Source organism: Muntiacus reevesi, chromosome 8 (assembly GCF_963930625.1).
Source record: "Muntiacus reevesi chromosome 8, mMunRee1.1, whole genome shotgun sequence".
In the NCBI taxonomy this organism is placed as follows: domain Eukaryota; kingdom Metazoa; phylum Chordata; class Mammalia; order Artiodactyla; family Cervidae; genus Muntiacus; species Muntiacus reevesi.
The window spans coordinates 72,709,414-72,723,921 of NC_089256.1; the positions used below are offsets into that span (position 1 = coordinate 72,709,414).

Consider the following 14,508-nt stretch of genomic DNA (forward strand, 5'->3'; position numbering starts at 1 on the left):
TGGCTGAAGGATGCAAGAGGAATTTATTTATTTTTCTTTACATTTGAGTCAGCTTCTAAAAGGGACTTGCTCAAGGGCACTGATTTTACTAAAATTTCCATCTATCTATGTATCTACAAAAAATATACAGAAGATAAAGACTATGGTTAAGAACATCAGTTTTTGGGTCAGAGAGACCTGGTTTCAAATTCCTTCTCCATCTCTTACTGGCTATATGACCTTGGACAGATTGTCCAAAGTAATCATCAAATTATGCAATCTCTCCGTGCTTCTCCGTATTTCCTTATCAATAAGGAAAGAATGACAAACCCTTGTACTCTTCAAAGTGGAAATAACAAATCTTCATAGATTTATTATTGATCATAAATATGATAAGGTATATAAAAGATTATCACCAAGCCAGGTGATGGTAAGTAATCAGCATACACCAGCCATTATTATAACATGAATTAGAAGTGGGAAAGTTGAAGGGAAGTGACAGAGGCAAAGATAGTCCTGTATTTTGCTAGCAGTGGGCCACTAGTTGACTCCAGGCTTCTTACAGCCAACACGGAGGAGTAAGCATGATTGATTACATGGTTCACAGAGAACTTAGACGTACTGAGTCTATTTATCTGGCCGAATCAGAACCTCCCTCCTCTACTCCTTTCTTTGTATTTCTATACAATTTCTCTTTCTACCAAACATATCAGTATAGGCTTTGGAGACTTGCTGAGTAACAATCAGGGCTCCTCTAGTCTGCCCAAGACTCTCTCTTAGCATTTCTCACAAAGCCTTCCCCTGCTCCCCACCCCACACTTCTTAATAGCACCTGGAGAAGAGAATCCACCTAAGTGTCTTCCACTTAGCACATGCCGTTCTCAGGAAGGCCAAGACTGTGGGGGAGGCCAGGGATGGATTTGAGGCCATGTAACTTATCTCTCTCCTCTGCCTTAGAAACTCCTTCCTCCCAGGAACCAGCCTTGTTCATCTTTACATATTCACTCACTCCATCTCACAATGAGTAGGCGGTGACCAGTCTTATTCATCTTTATATATTCACTCCATGTCACAATGAGTAAGTGGTGGATACTCAGTAAATGTTTGTGATTTGCAGTAATAAATGCACATAGGTGGAGAAGTTACTGGTATGGAAGCCCCCCTATTTTTGAGTCTTGTCTGGAGAGATTATTACAACCAATATGGATTTTTCAACCAAACTCCAACAACAGTGCTTACGGCTGAAATCTCAGTATTTTAAATGAAAAATAAAATCTCTATGAACGCTTCTTCCCTCGGTACTGATGTGCAATGACCTGTGTTATTAAATGTCAGAATGAAATAGAACCAGTTTTCTTAAAAAGAGAAAAGTATAATTCTTGCATTTATGGTATCTTTCAGAAAAGGTACACTAATTGGTTACCTTCCAGGACACGTACATTACTGTAACTCACATAAAGTCGTGGTCAAACCTCATATCTCCAAAAAATAGTGTACACTCTGCTTGGGATGGCTCTTTGTGACCCCATGGACTGTAGACCTCAAGGCTTCTCTGTCCATGGAATTCTCCAGGCAAGAATAGTGGAGTGGGTTGCCATTTCCTTCTCCAGGGAATCTTCCTGACCCAGGAATCAAACTTGGGTCTCCTGCATTGCAGACAAGTTCTTTACTGTCTGAGCCACCCTAGAAGCCCTCTATCACCTAGAGGGGAAATGTATTGATAGAAAGGTTATACTGCATAAAAAATACTTTTTAAATCTGTATATTGAAATTATTGTAAAATACCCTAAATTTTCTGTAGAAAATATTTAAAGTTACTTATTTTGATGATATTCTTTCTTTTCATGTTTTTGTTAGAGTCAAGAATCAATTCCTTTTCACTGAAAAAACGATTCCCAAATGAAAGATAATACTGGCACTTATTCAATGTGGTGTTTCTTTTTCTTGCTAGTTTTCTTACTTGGTATACAATTAAGTATCTCACTCCAATTTAAATTGCAAGCTAGGAATCCTTTAAATGTTAAACTGGAAAATAAATTTAAAGGTTGTTTGAGGTAATTGGGGCTCACATAGAGCTAGTTGACTTGTTTCCATATGCTGTATGTAAGCCTGGATTCAAATAACAGAACAGGGTTTAGGGTTTTTTGGTTTGTTTGTTTGAAATAAATTTCTATTGGAGTATAGTTGATTTACAATGATGTGTTAGTTTTTGCTGTATAGCAAAGTGAATCAGTTATACATGTACCTATATCCACTCTTTTTCAGATTCAGTTCCCATATAGGTCATTACAGAGTATTGAGTAGAGTTCCCCGTGATAAACAGTAGGTCGTTATTAATTATCTATTTTATGTATCGTAGGGTGTATATGTCAATCCCAATCTCCCGATTTATCCCTCCCTGCCCCCTCTCTCCCTTGGTAACAATGAGTTTTTCTGTATCTGTGACTATATTTCTGTTTTGTAAATAAGTTCATTTGTGCCATTTTTTTTAGATTCCACATATAAGCAATATCATATGATATTTGCCTTTTTCTGTCTGACTTACTTGACTCAGTATGACAATCTCTCAGTCCATCCATGTCACTGCAAACAGCATTATTTTATTCTCTTTTAAAATTTGACCAAAATAGTAAGTCTGGTAATTCTTTTCTTCTTTCCCAGCCCCTTTGCTTTTACCCTGTCTCAAGCCAACATGTCGCTGAAAAATGAGCCAAGAGTAAATACCTCTGCACTGCAGAAAATCGCTGCTGACATGAGTAATTTGATAGAAAATCTGGACACGCGAGAGCTCCACTTTGAGGGAGAGGAGGTGGACTACGATCTGTCTCCCAGCGATCCCAGGATACAGGAAGGTAAAGACTGATGATCTGAGTGAGGAGTAGAAAGTTTATCATGGTTGTTTGGCAGAACACAGATTTGAAATAACCAGCAAGTGATTGATCATCCTTGCTGATGTCACAACACTGGGCTGAGTTTCACTAGCTGTTTTCTTTTTGTAGCCCGTTATGATTCTTAAAAAAGATGCCTATAACAGGCAAGTGATGCTAGTAACATTGTGTTCTTATGACAATTTTATTTACTTTTTTTATTTTTTAGTGTATATCCCTTTCTCTGCGGTTTATAAGACTCAAGGATTTAAGGAGCCTAATATACAGACGTATCTCTCCGGCTGCCCAATAAAAGTTCAAGTTCTGGAAGTGGAGCGCTTTACATCTACAAAAAGGGTCAGAGCATATATGGACTCGACTTGTATTCATCAATATTTATGACTTAACACATTGACTTTCATTTTCCTTCCTCCTGGCTGTGTCTTTAACTTTCAGTTTGTGTTTATGTTTATCACTTCTGAGTCCTCATCACCTCAGATTTTTGCATCCTTCTCATTTAGCCTTTATTCTTATATGCCTCTTCCCCCATTCTGGAAAAAAAAATTTTTTTTTAAGAGAATTAAGACAGTTTATATAATACATTGCAAAGTGCCTCTCCTACTCTTCCTCTCTCCCGTTTGCTGTTCAGTGTGGACTTGGGGGGCATTGCTATTCTGCCTAGAATGCCAGTTATAAACCAAGGAAAAGTTTAGCTTTCTTAACACTTGTTCAGTAAGAAAATAATAGTGCTTCCTGACTCTCAAAAGGAAAACATCTGGGAGGCTGCTCGGTCAGTGCCTTTCTCCACGCATACTCTGCGCTGTTCCGTACACCACCCCTTTAAGCTTCATTCATATGCTTTCTCTTTAAGCTCTAAAAAGGCATTGGGAGTAGAATGTTTTCAACAAGGAAACCTGAACCTCTTAAAGAGGACTGGACTAGGAGACTGTGAGGGTGGTTGTGTTTGCTCTATTCCCGACTGGGTTGCACACTTGTTAAGTCAAGCGTAGAGAACATTGCTACAGGCTGGTGGCCTTTGTCCCTTCCAGTTAAGCTCTGACTGGCAGACCAAGGCTGTCATTGATTTCTGTCTCTGGGGAAGTGGGGAATAACCTTTCTGCCTGGGGCAGACTCTGGAGGGTGGCCCATGCGGCCTGCGTCTTGGTGGTTTTGCCTGCTGCTCTGACCTGAGCTTTTTCTGGTAGCTCAGTTGGTAAAGATCTCCTTGCAATGTGGGAGACCTGGGTTTGAGCCCCAGGTCGGGAAGATCCTCTGAGAAGGAAATGGCAACTCACTCCAGTATTCTTGCCCAGACGATCCCATGGATGGAGAAGCCTGGCAGGCAACAGTCCATTGGGTCAGAAAGAGTCGAACATGACTGAATGACTTCACTTTCACTTTCTGTCCCGACCTACTTGCGCGTATCCTAACCTCTAGCTTACAGCCACCTCGGTGTCCAGCTTTCCTTCAGCATCTTCCTTTGAGCTGGGTCCTTACCTCCCTGATACACCGCTGAACACAACCTACCAAGAAATGTCTCTTAGATGACCTTTGCCTTATATCACCTACCAGCATTTACATTGAGAGGTGATAACATGTGGAGGTTAAATGCACAGATTACAGAGCCAAACCATGTGGTTTAATTCCTGTCTTTGTATTGTGATCTCCAGTCAGTTACTTAACATCTTTGTGTTTGAGTTTCCTTGTCTGAATAATGGGTATAATAGTACATATCTTAAAGGTTTGTTATGAGGATTTAATAATAATAATAAATGGTATTGTATAATATGGACTTCCCTGGTGACTCAGATGGTAAAGAATTGGCCTACAATGCAGGAGACTTGTGTTCAGTCCCTGGGTTGGGATGATCCCTTGGAGAAGGGAATGGCTATTTAATAATAATAATAATAATACATGGTATTGTATAATGCCAGAATATAATATATTATATTATACAAGTATATACTGTATAATACTGTGTATTGTTATTACTACATATCTCCTAACATTATTCATGAAGATAAATATTCAAGCCACCAAACCAGGACTTATCTTTGCTCATACTTTTCTGTTAGTAAAATAAGTTTAGTTCTATTCCTTTTTTAGTTAAAAATTAAAATTTTTATTTTGGATCCTAATTTTCAAAGTATAGTTGATTTCCAATATTATATTAATTTCACACTTCAGTTCAGTCACTCAGTTGTGTCCAACTCTTTGTGACCCCATGGGCTGCAGCATGCTAGGCTTCACTGTCCTTTACCAACTCCCAGAACTTGCTCAAATTCATGTCCATTGCGTTGGTGATACCATCTAACCATCTCATCCTCTGTCGTCCCCTCTCCTCCTGCCTTCAACCTTTCCCAGCATCAGGGTCTTTTCCAATGAGTCAGTTCTTTGCATAAGTGGCCAAAGTATAGGAGTTTCAGCTTTAGCACCAGTCCTTCCAATGAATATGCAGAATTGATTTCCTTTAGGATTGACTGGTTCGATCTCCTTGAAGACCAAGAGACTCTCAAGAGTTAATTAATTTCACATTTTGTTTTAAATCTTAGTCTGTGTAGGAAAAACTAAGGATCCTCCTTGTCGTACTTAGCATTTAGTTTACTAAGAAATATGAACTGACTCCATGTAGTTTGAATGTCATTCCAGGTAAATAAAAATGACACCTTTCTATGACTGAATCTGTTCTGTGTGCCAGCTCATGGTAGGCACTTCTCTGTTCACTCTCATGACAGCCCCCTAAGGACAGATGCTACTACCCACCCTTCCGAGCAGGAGGTCTCCCACGTGTCCCTCCAGTTCCTCCTCCCTCCCTTTCCTCTGCCTCTCGAGACTCCCTTGCCTTTGTCCTCTGGCAGGGCTCTGGCCATGGAGAGCCTAGACTCGGTTCACTCTGGGCTGGATGCATCCCTTGACCCAGGCACGCTCCCCACCAAGGCAGCCTCTTTAAGTGGTCCTCTCCTTCCTGCTCCAGCATCTGGTCCTACCCTTGTCCCTTCAAAATGAGGTGTGCCTTCCTGAGTCCCAGGTTACTGTCATCACTTGTGATTTCCTTCCTCTTATCACACCTTCATGGGCAGTCAGTCCCTTTATTACAACTTCTCACACTATTCCAATTCCAAAGTATTCCAATAATTCTGCTGAGATATTATCTGACCGATGTGATGCTTGGTTAGGCTTCATAGCTAGTAGGCTGCACCAGGCAATTTCAAACCTTTAGATGCTTCAAAAAGGGTGGGACAGGCTGTTGCCATTGCCCCACACTGTCTTAGAATTGCCAAGAATTGTCCAAAATTCTCGGTTTATGTGTGAGGGATAGAACTTGACATTTATAACGTTTTTAAGTATTCAGTTTTCTTATATTGGGAAATATAATCCTAGAGTATGTGGCAGCTTGCATAAATTGTATAATTGTTCTCATTTATTTGACTTGTCTTAAATTGAGCATTTTTCACTCAAATGCAGAGTTTCTGGTCACTCTGAGTTCTCCTGCATCCTTCTTTGTGAAACACGATGCAGCGTGATGCCTGTAATGTTGGTCAAGGTGAAAGGCAGTATGTAATATTAGACCCCAGAACTGGGTCCTTTTGACTTCTGGCTACAGTCGTTGTCATGGATCCCAACTGGAGGCAAAGCAGGAAATAGATTTGAGTGTTTGCCAGTGATATGTTTGGATTCTAGACTTGGGAGCACAAGTTACATTGATTCTGGGCTCATTTTTTAAAAATTAATTTATTTTTTGGCCACACAGTAGGGCAGTGGGATCTTAGTTCCCTAGCCAGGAATCAAATTTGCGCCCCATGCATTAGAAGCACAGAGTCTTAACCACTGGACCACCAGGGAAGTCTCTTCAGGCTCATTTTTTTATACTACAGTTACACAGAGTGGTCATGCTTTAGAAATTTGCAGAATATACCAAACATCGATGATGAATGGCAGCAGGCCTGGTCACCCATGGGGTTACTGATACCAAAGCCTGGATAAACTAGGAAAGGAGGAGACATTTACTGTTTCTTGCCCCAACACCTGTCAACACGTATGGGGCCTGGATCTCCCAGTGGGGTCAGTGTCCTCTAGGTGGCCAGTGTTGATTACCCTCCCTTACTCCCCACACACCATGGAAACATTCAAGATCTCCTGTGCTCTATAAATCTCTCTCCATCTTCTGACATTTCTTGCTTTATCAAAACTTTTATCCCCCAGGTCTGTTAGCGCTTCTGATTGAATCACAAGTCACCAAGATATATTTGTATTTTAAGAAGAAATATTTTTTAAATGTTAAGTGGAAATTCATCCTAGTTAAGTAGTTGGGGAAATATTTTTTGTGTAGGAAGATCATTTGCCCTTTTCCTTCTGATCATCCTGTACCTTCCTAGTCACTGGTGTAGCTAAAGGACAGAGAGCTATTGTAGACCAGGATGGACCTCTGAAGGCACTTCAGAAGGAGAGGGCGTTAGTGTCATTCGTGAAGAGCAAAACTGCACTAAGATTGTGCTCCACAATGGAACTCATTTCCTTCAGCTTCCCTCTCACCCCCTGCATTCACTGCTCGGACAATCTCATGATGGCTAATTAGGACTTTCACTAATTGTCTCTTTTACCTGGCTTCTTGTTTCATAGATATGTCTGTGTCTTTGTATTTAGAACAATAAGGTTTGTGGAAGTTTGCCTTTGATATAAGTCAGAGTTTGTCTTGCATATATCATAAGATGAATATTTAAGAGAAGGCTTCCATCCTTACACAAAATAAGTAAGCTGGATTTAAAGATACTTCCATGTTACTTTTTAATTAACTATTGTACACAGAGAGATGTTGTTGTTATCTAAAATGTCAACCATTTTTATTTACCACTGTAGGTACCAAGCGTCAATCTTTACACTATTGAATTAACACATGGGGAATTTAAATGGCAAGTGAAGAGGAAGTTCAAGCACTTTCAAGAATTTCACAGAGAACTGCTCAAGTACAAAGCCTTTATCCGAATCCCCATTCCCACCAGAAGGTAACCCAGAAATGATTATAAAATTATCCCAGTATATGGGTTGTATAGAGAGAATATTTTGGTTCATATTATTGGTTAACTAGTCCCTTGTTGCTAGATATTTCTTTTTATTAAATAGACTCTTCTAAAAATAAGCCATCTCATGAAAAATACTGTGAGAGTCATGGTTCAAAGAATAATAAATGTTTACATTGTGTGTGTGTGTGTGCATTTTAGACACACATTTAGAAGACAGAATGTCAAAGAAGAGCCTCGAGAGATGCCAGCTTTGCCCCGCACATCTGAAAACATGATCCGGCAAGAAGAACAGTTCTTTAGTAGAAGGGTAAGTCCTTTCACTCTTCTGTTGTTCGGAGCAAACTTCTCCAGCACTGTTGAAAGATGGCATTGACTGAAGCTTGAGGTGGGCCTCGTGCAACTGCTCTTACCCACCGATCCATCACCTAGGCTGGTTTACCTCTCGGGAACTAGTTAGGGAAGGCTTCTTCCCCAGGCCACTCTGGCCCTGGGGAGGTTGCATTCCCCCCAGGAGGAAGAGGGCTCTCCGTCAGGAGTGATTTTATGAGTAAGCTGCACTCCCTGTTCATTGGGGTTCATCGTGAGTCAAGAATGAGCTCATAGTTGAGGGCTTTGAGATCTACTCTTTTAAAATCATCTATTTCCATATATGTGCTTCAGAATCTATAGTGGTTTATCCTAAATATATGTAAAATCTCATTCCCAGACCATAGATGGAGCAGTGAGGGTCTGAGAAGAGTAGGACAGAGTACCGACGCATACAGCAGGGCAGACACCCGAGGACAGGGGACACGTCTGCCCACTCGGCTTCAGTGATATGATGCTGCCTAGGGCAGAAGATTAATTCATTTTTTAATTTAATTAACAATTAAATGTCAGTGTTGGGGGCTTCCCTGGTGGCTCAGTGGTAAAGAATATTCCTGCTAGTGCAGGAAACACGGGTACAATCCCTGATCTGGGAAGGTCCCACATGCCTCAGAGGAACTAAGCCTGTGTGCCATGACTACCGAGCCTGTGGTCTAGAGCTTGGGAGCCGCAGCTGCTGAAGCCCAAGTGCCCTAGAGTCTGTGCTGCGCAGCAAGAGGAGCCACCGTGATGAGAAGCCTGTGCGCCGAACTAGAAAACAGCCCCCGCTTGCCCCAGCTAGAGAAAACCCCAGGCAGCAGCAAAGACCCAGCACAGCCAAAATAAATAAATAAAAATTATTTTTTTTTTAAATGTCAACTTTTTTGGTAATCTGGAACTTTTATGTTTTGAAAGAGACGTGTGTTTAATGTTCCTTGTCCAGTGATAATATTAATGAATAATTGAATGACTTACAGAGGATGAAAGGATCATGACATTGTCATTAACTGCTTACATTTTCCTTTAAGTATGATACTATCTTTAATCTGAAATATATATGTATTACAGAAACAGCTGGAAGATTACTTGACAAAGTTACTAAAAATGCCCATGTATAGAAACTATCATGCAACAGTAAGTACTTTTCAGTGATTTAAATTCTGAAGTAATTTTATAAAATTGTAAAGTGTGGGCTACATTTTAGATAATTTTATTAACACAAGTGCTTGTATCCACTTCTGCATCATTCTTTGAGTTAAACTAAGCTAAATAAAATGAATACAAAATTGATTTTACACCACAAAATCAATTTACAATTTACAATACAAAATCAATACAAAATTGATTGTATACCACAGGGACCTATAGTCAGTCTCCTATGATAAACCATATGGAAAAGAGTATTTTAAAAAAGAATGTCTATATGTGCACCACTGAATCACTTTACTGTACGGCAGAGATTGGCATGACATTGTAAATCAACTATCATTCAGTAAAAAAATAAAATTAAAAAATAGGAAAACAAAATTGATTTGATAATGAGGATCCAGTTTAGGGTAATGCTATTTTTAAAATATCAACTATGATAATTAATATAACAATAAATTTAGATGAAGTACTCCGAAAGATTATCTAGAAATGCTACTAGATTATCTAGAAATCAACCTCCTTCACTCCTCAGGCTTTCAGAGGAGAAAATGCCAAAATGCATTTATAACACTGAAGAAAAAAACATTGAGTAGTAAGTGATGAAGACAGTTGAACAGAGTTGAATACCCAAAGATTGTACGGAGCATACTGTAATTTCCATCTGACTGGCCTGTGATGCCTGTAACAGTCCTGTCTTTTCATGTGAAAGTGAGAAGCATGGGAAACGCTAAGGCGAGGAAAAACTCTTGAGAATCTGAGGAAAGAGATGGCTTAGAAACAGCTGCAGGGGCTACATTTGGGAGGCACTTAACTGGCAAGCAGGAGGAAGTGGGCTTTACAGAAGGCATCAGAAAACAATGAGCTCTGCCTTCAGAGGCCCTTGAGGGTGGGGTTAAATATTTAAAGGGTTAGCTTCAGTTATCCAAAGGTTCAGATCATTGAGAGGGCACTGGATTGTTAGAGTTTGCACCTGTGTATGTATAAACTATACTGCTGTGGAGCGTGACCATGTGTATATGGTGTATATGCAGAATTTCAGAGTAGGTGCGGTTATGATCCGGCCTCTGGTTTAGATAACGGCATGAACAGGTGAACAGAAAGAGCGAAGCCCTCTGTATTTAGGAAAGGAAGCCAGAGTCCCTTGACTATCCGGAGTTTTCTTGCTGCCCTATAGATGCCTGCCTCTCTGTTATTTGGAGACGGGCAGGCCCTGCACCCAGCTGGTCCCCTTTACACACAAATGACCCGGGACTGGAAAACCTTCTGCAGCAGCTTGCACTGTGACATGTGATCGTCTTAAAGGAGCTTCTGTGGTTTCATAATCCTGAAGAAGAGTTTTCCCAGGGAAGCCAGCAATTTGGGTTCAACCAGAGACTCTCAAGAGAAGACTGATGGGAAATACTTCTTCCCTTCTAGAACTCAGGAATGTGCTTCTTTGAAAGAACATCATGAATAAGGATGTTACTTCTATTATTACTAAAAATGGGAGTCTAATGTTGATTTTAAAATGTTTACTTTTATTCAAATGTTTACATTAACTTCCTTTCTAATCATAAAAATCTTTTAAAAGCTGAGCCATGTTGTATTTAGATACTCCAGAGTGTCTTCTAAACGTTTCCTTTGGAAAGGGAAACCTAGTTACAACTGATAAAAAAAAAAATGAGAAGTAACATATATTTATTCAGCTTTATTTTTTGGCCATGCCTCCTGGCTTGCAGGACCTTAGTTCCCCTACGAGGAATTGAATCCGGGGCCCCAACAGTGAAAGCACCAAGTCCTAAACACTGGACTGCCAGGGAACGCACTCATTTTAATGGCTACTTAGAGTATTCTCTCCAGTAGCGGTATTCTCCAAAAGGCTTCAAGCGTAGGATACAATTTTATCTGTCTGAACATTATTTTCCTCTCACACTAATGATAATCTGACTCAGAGACTAGTTTGCAGGGCTCTGCCTGATACTTGTGAAATTAGCTTGGCATTCTACCTGCAAAAAGCAGATAGAAATATTAAAATCATTTTAATATAATCATCTATAATTAATTTATATTTTTACAAGCATAAGACAAGCCCCAGAAATTTTGAGATATTATTATCTCCTGGGTTTGTTGCTTGTCCTTTGGCATGGGAACCCTTTGGTCCCCTATTTTCCTAGCATTTAAATTTAACAAGTTCCTTTGGAAAGACAAAGGATATTGATTAGTACATTATTTAGAGATCAATAGCCCAATGGAATATTGTCAGATTAAATTAATCATTAAATTCTTATTCCTGAGATTTGCCTGCTCAAGTCAAGAATGGGATTTTTATTACTGAAGATGCATTGAGATATTTGGACAATACAATATTTGTTAAATTTCAAATTGTATTGTTTAGGTTTGTTTCTAAATTGACTTGGTTACATTTGTTTTCAATCCCATAAATCTATATTAGAAAATTTATTGCCAGGGATTTTTTTCCTATATAATAGTTCTATTTCTTTATTCAAATTTCTCTTTAGTAAAACATTAGGATAAATTTGAATTTTTTCTTAATACACAGCTTTAAATTATCTGCATCGCTAATGTGTGTTTTTTTATTTAGATGAAATTCTCTACATTTAGCAACTTTTGTATGATATTCTGAAGTTATGGTTTCTGAATTATTTTAATAATATTCCTGTTGTCAATGATTTGATAGTAGCTGTATGTGCATAAGAAAATGTCCAAGTATTAGATGAATGGTTTCCCTGATTTTTGCTTTTCATTTCCTATTCTTCTGTTCAGCTAGTCTCTGACTTTGCATAAATCAGTTACACCTCTGGAGAAGTTTCTTCCAGTATAAACTAGGATTAGTATTCTTCTCTCTGCTCCCTAGAAATAAAATGAGAAATTCTGGCTGAGGATTTCAAGACATTTCGAATGCTCCAGCTTAAAGTCTGTAATATCATTTCTAATAATCTATGTATTTCTATATTTTCCAATTAGAATGCATTTCCACAAATCAGAATTTTGAAATGTATGGTAACGAATCACCATGTTTGATATAAGAAATAAAAATATAAAGACCTTGACTTTCAAAATCCTTATAAAAAGTGCTATGTGAGAATATGTTTGATCTGAGGTTTTTAAAGATATTTAAATCCTTTTGAATTTTAAAGACTTCTTCCAATCACCCTAAGAAAGAAAATCAATTGGACCTCACAGTACTGACAGCTTTGAGAGATGTGTAACTTTTTCTTATAAGGTTAATATTAGGCAGTCACAATCACATAAACAAAACTTCAAAGGAAAATTATTATAGTTCATTTTATTAATCCCATTTATAAGCCCAGATCAAACACCATTTCCTCTGTGATGTCCCATTAGCTAGGAAGCAGTCATCCTCTCTTTGTACCTCTATTAATAACTACTTTTACGTGTAACTGTTACGGTTCTTCCCACAGAACTTGATTGATGTGGAGTGTTTTCTGTGTCTGGTCTCTCCTATGCCTCCTAATGCCAGGAGTGTATCTTTTTGTCTTTGATTTTCTATTAAGGCTCTTATGACATGGTCTACTATTGTTGGCAGGTCTCACCGTGACCTTCTTGAGCATTTTGTCTGTACATCTTAGAGCACACATCACTGTCTTGGTTGTGTTTTAATTGTATATATCCTTCTAAAAAATACTTTTCCAGGGCAGTGCCATTGTGATCTGTGTAATCTGTAGAGTACCCCAGATGTGCTTATACATGGAGGTATATAATATTTTTTGAATGCCTAAATTTTTCCTCTTCTTTTTTTGCTTTCTAATGTCTGGATTTTTGGCCTCTTTTCAGACAGAATTTCTTGATATAAGCCAGCTGTCTTTCATCCATGATTTGGGACCAAAGGGCATGTAAGTTTCAGTATTGGATCTCTAAGGAGAAGTATGAAAAGTTGATGAGCATTGTCACCTTTGGTTTATTGGTATACCAAGGTGATGGAGCTCTCCTGGCTTCACTGTTTTCTTCCCAACAGAGTCAGAGCAACTGAGGGACCTATTTATACAAAACAGAGCATTTTGCTACATTAAACAAGGGTGCCTACTGCTCCGCACTCCTCCTCTTACCCCACAGTAGTGGGTGTTTAACAGAGAGAACAAATATGATGTGTGCGAGAATGCATTAAAAATCAAATATATAAGATCCCTTCCTTTTATCACGTATAAAAGTTAGCTACTTATCATTTATTTTATTGACTAAAAGTAATACTGTGTAAAATGTATGTTACATAACAAGATTGAAATTTACTTAATGATTATCTTCTGATGGGCTACAGTCCATGGGGTCGCAAAGAGTTGGCCACAACTGAGCGACTGGTCACAGCCTTCATGAAATGAGAGCTTGATATTACAAAGAGTTTAACTTTCCTAGTCAAGAACATTGTTGGTAGTTCTTTTAATTTTTGTTTGTTTGGTTGGCCATTATTATTGTTTTTTTCTTTTCACATCTTTCAGAGCTAGGATATTTCTCCTTCCAAAGTAATAGCTTTGCTTTACTTCTTTGACATGGATTGGTCCTAGAACTGTAGGTGAAGGGATGCAGAAATACCCTGGAATCTGTGGGTGAGCATTGTCAATGATCTCCATAGCAGATGAACCTTCCCCGTGCCGGCATTTGGCAACATGTGGGGTCTTTTTCAGGCTGTGATAGTGGCTGGAGGGAATGCTCAGCATTTAGAGCCAGAAGCTGGGATGCTCAAGGTCCTGCTGTGTGTGCAGTATGTGGTCCCCTGTGCCAACAGGCCACATCCACCAAGGTGCTTTTAAAGATTGGCTGCAGGAGTTCTCAGCCTAGTAAACATAGCATTGATCTATTTGACAGTGAAAGCAGAAAAAGTAGAGAGGAAGGGCATGGGAGAACAGAAGAGTTTATTTAGTTCCCAGTTATGAGGCTATATCAGCTAAGTGTGAGCTGGAAGTTTAAAGATGATCGGTTAACTTGATGTCTCTTTCAGAGAAGGTATGATAATGAAAAGATCCGGAGGACACAGAATACCAGGCCTGAATTGCTGTGGCCAGGGGAGAGCCTGCTATCGGTGGGCAAAGAGGTGAGACTTGAGAGTTTTGTGTGTTTGTCTTAATAAACTGAGTATTTAGGGAGTTTTTATATTCTAGTTTTCAATTGTAAATCTTTGAAAGTCATGGCAG

General features: G+C 39.1%; 1 protein-coding gene across 6 annotated transcripts in view; it reads left to right on the plus strand.

The window, feature by feature from the left end:
- The window catches only part of PLD1 (phospholipase D1), a 267,970-nt gene that overhangs the window by 89,102 nt on the left and 164,360 nt on the right, over nucleotides 1-14,508 (plus strand). For all 6 annotated transcript variants that reach the window (XM_065943633.1, XM_065943637.1, XM_065943636.1 and 3 more), the window contains exons 2-8: nucleotides 2,641-2,831; nucleotides 3,076-3,203; nucleotides 7,704-7,849; nucleotides 8,066-8,174; nucleotides 9,281-9,346; nucleotides 13,157-13,215; nucleotides 14,316-14,408. In XM_065943633.1, the coding sequence (XP_065799705.1) occupies nucleotides 2,672-2,831; nucleotides 3,076-3,203; nucleotides 7,704-7,849; nucleotides 8,066-8,174; nucleotides 9,281-9,346; nucleotides 13,157-13,215; nucleotides 14,316-14,408 (761 nt within the window). In that variant the 5' untranslated portion in view covers nucleotides 2,641-2,671. The remainder of the gene's footprint in view (nucleotides 1-2,640; nucleotides 2,832-3,075; nucleotides 3,204-7,703; nucleotides 7,850-8,065; nucleotides 8,175-9,280; nucleotides 9,347-13,156; nucleotides 13,216-14,315; nucleotides 14,409-14,508) is intronic.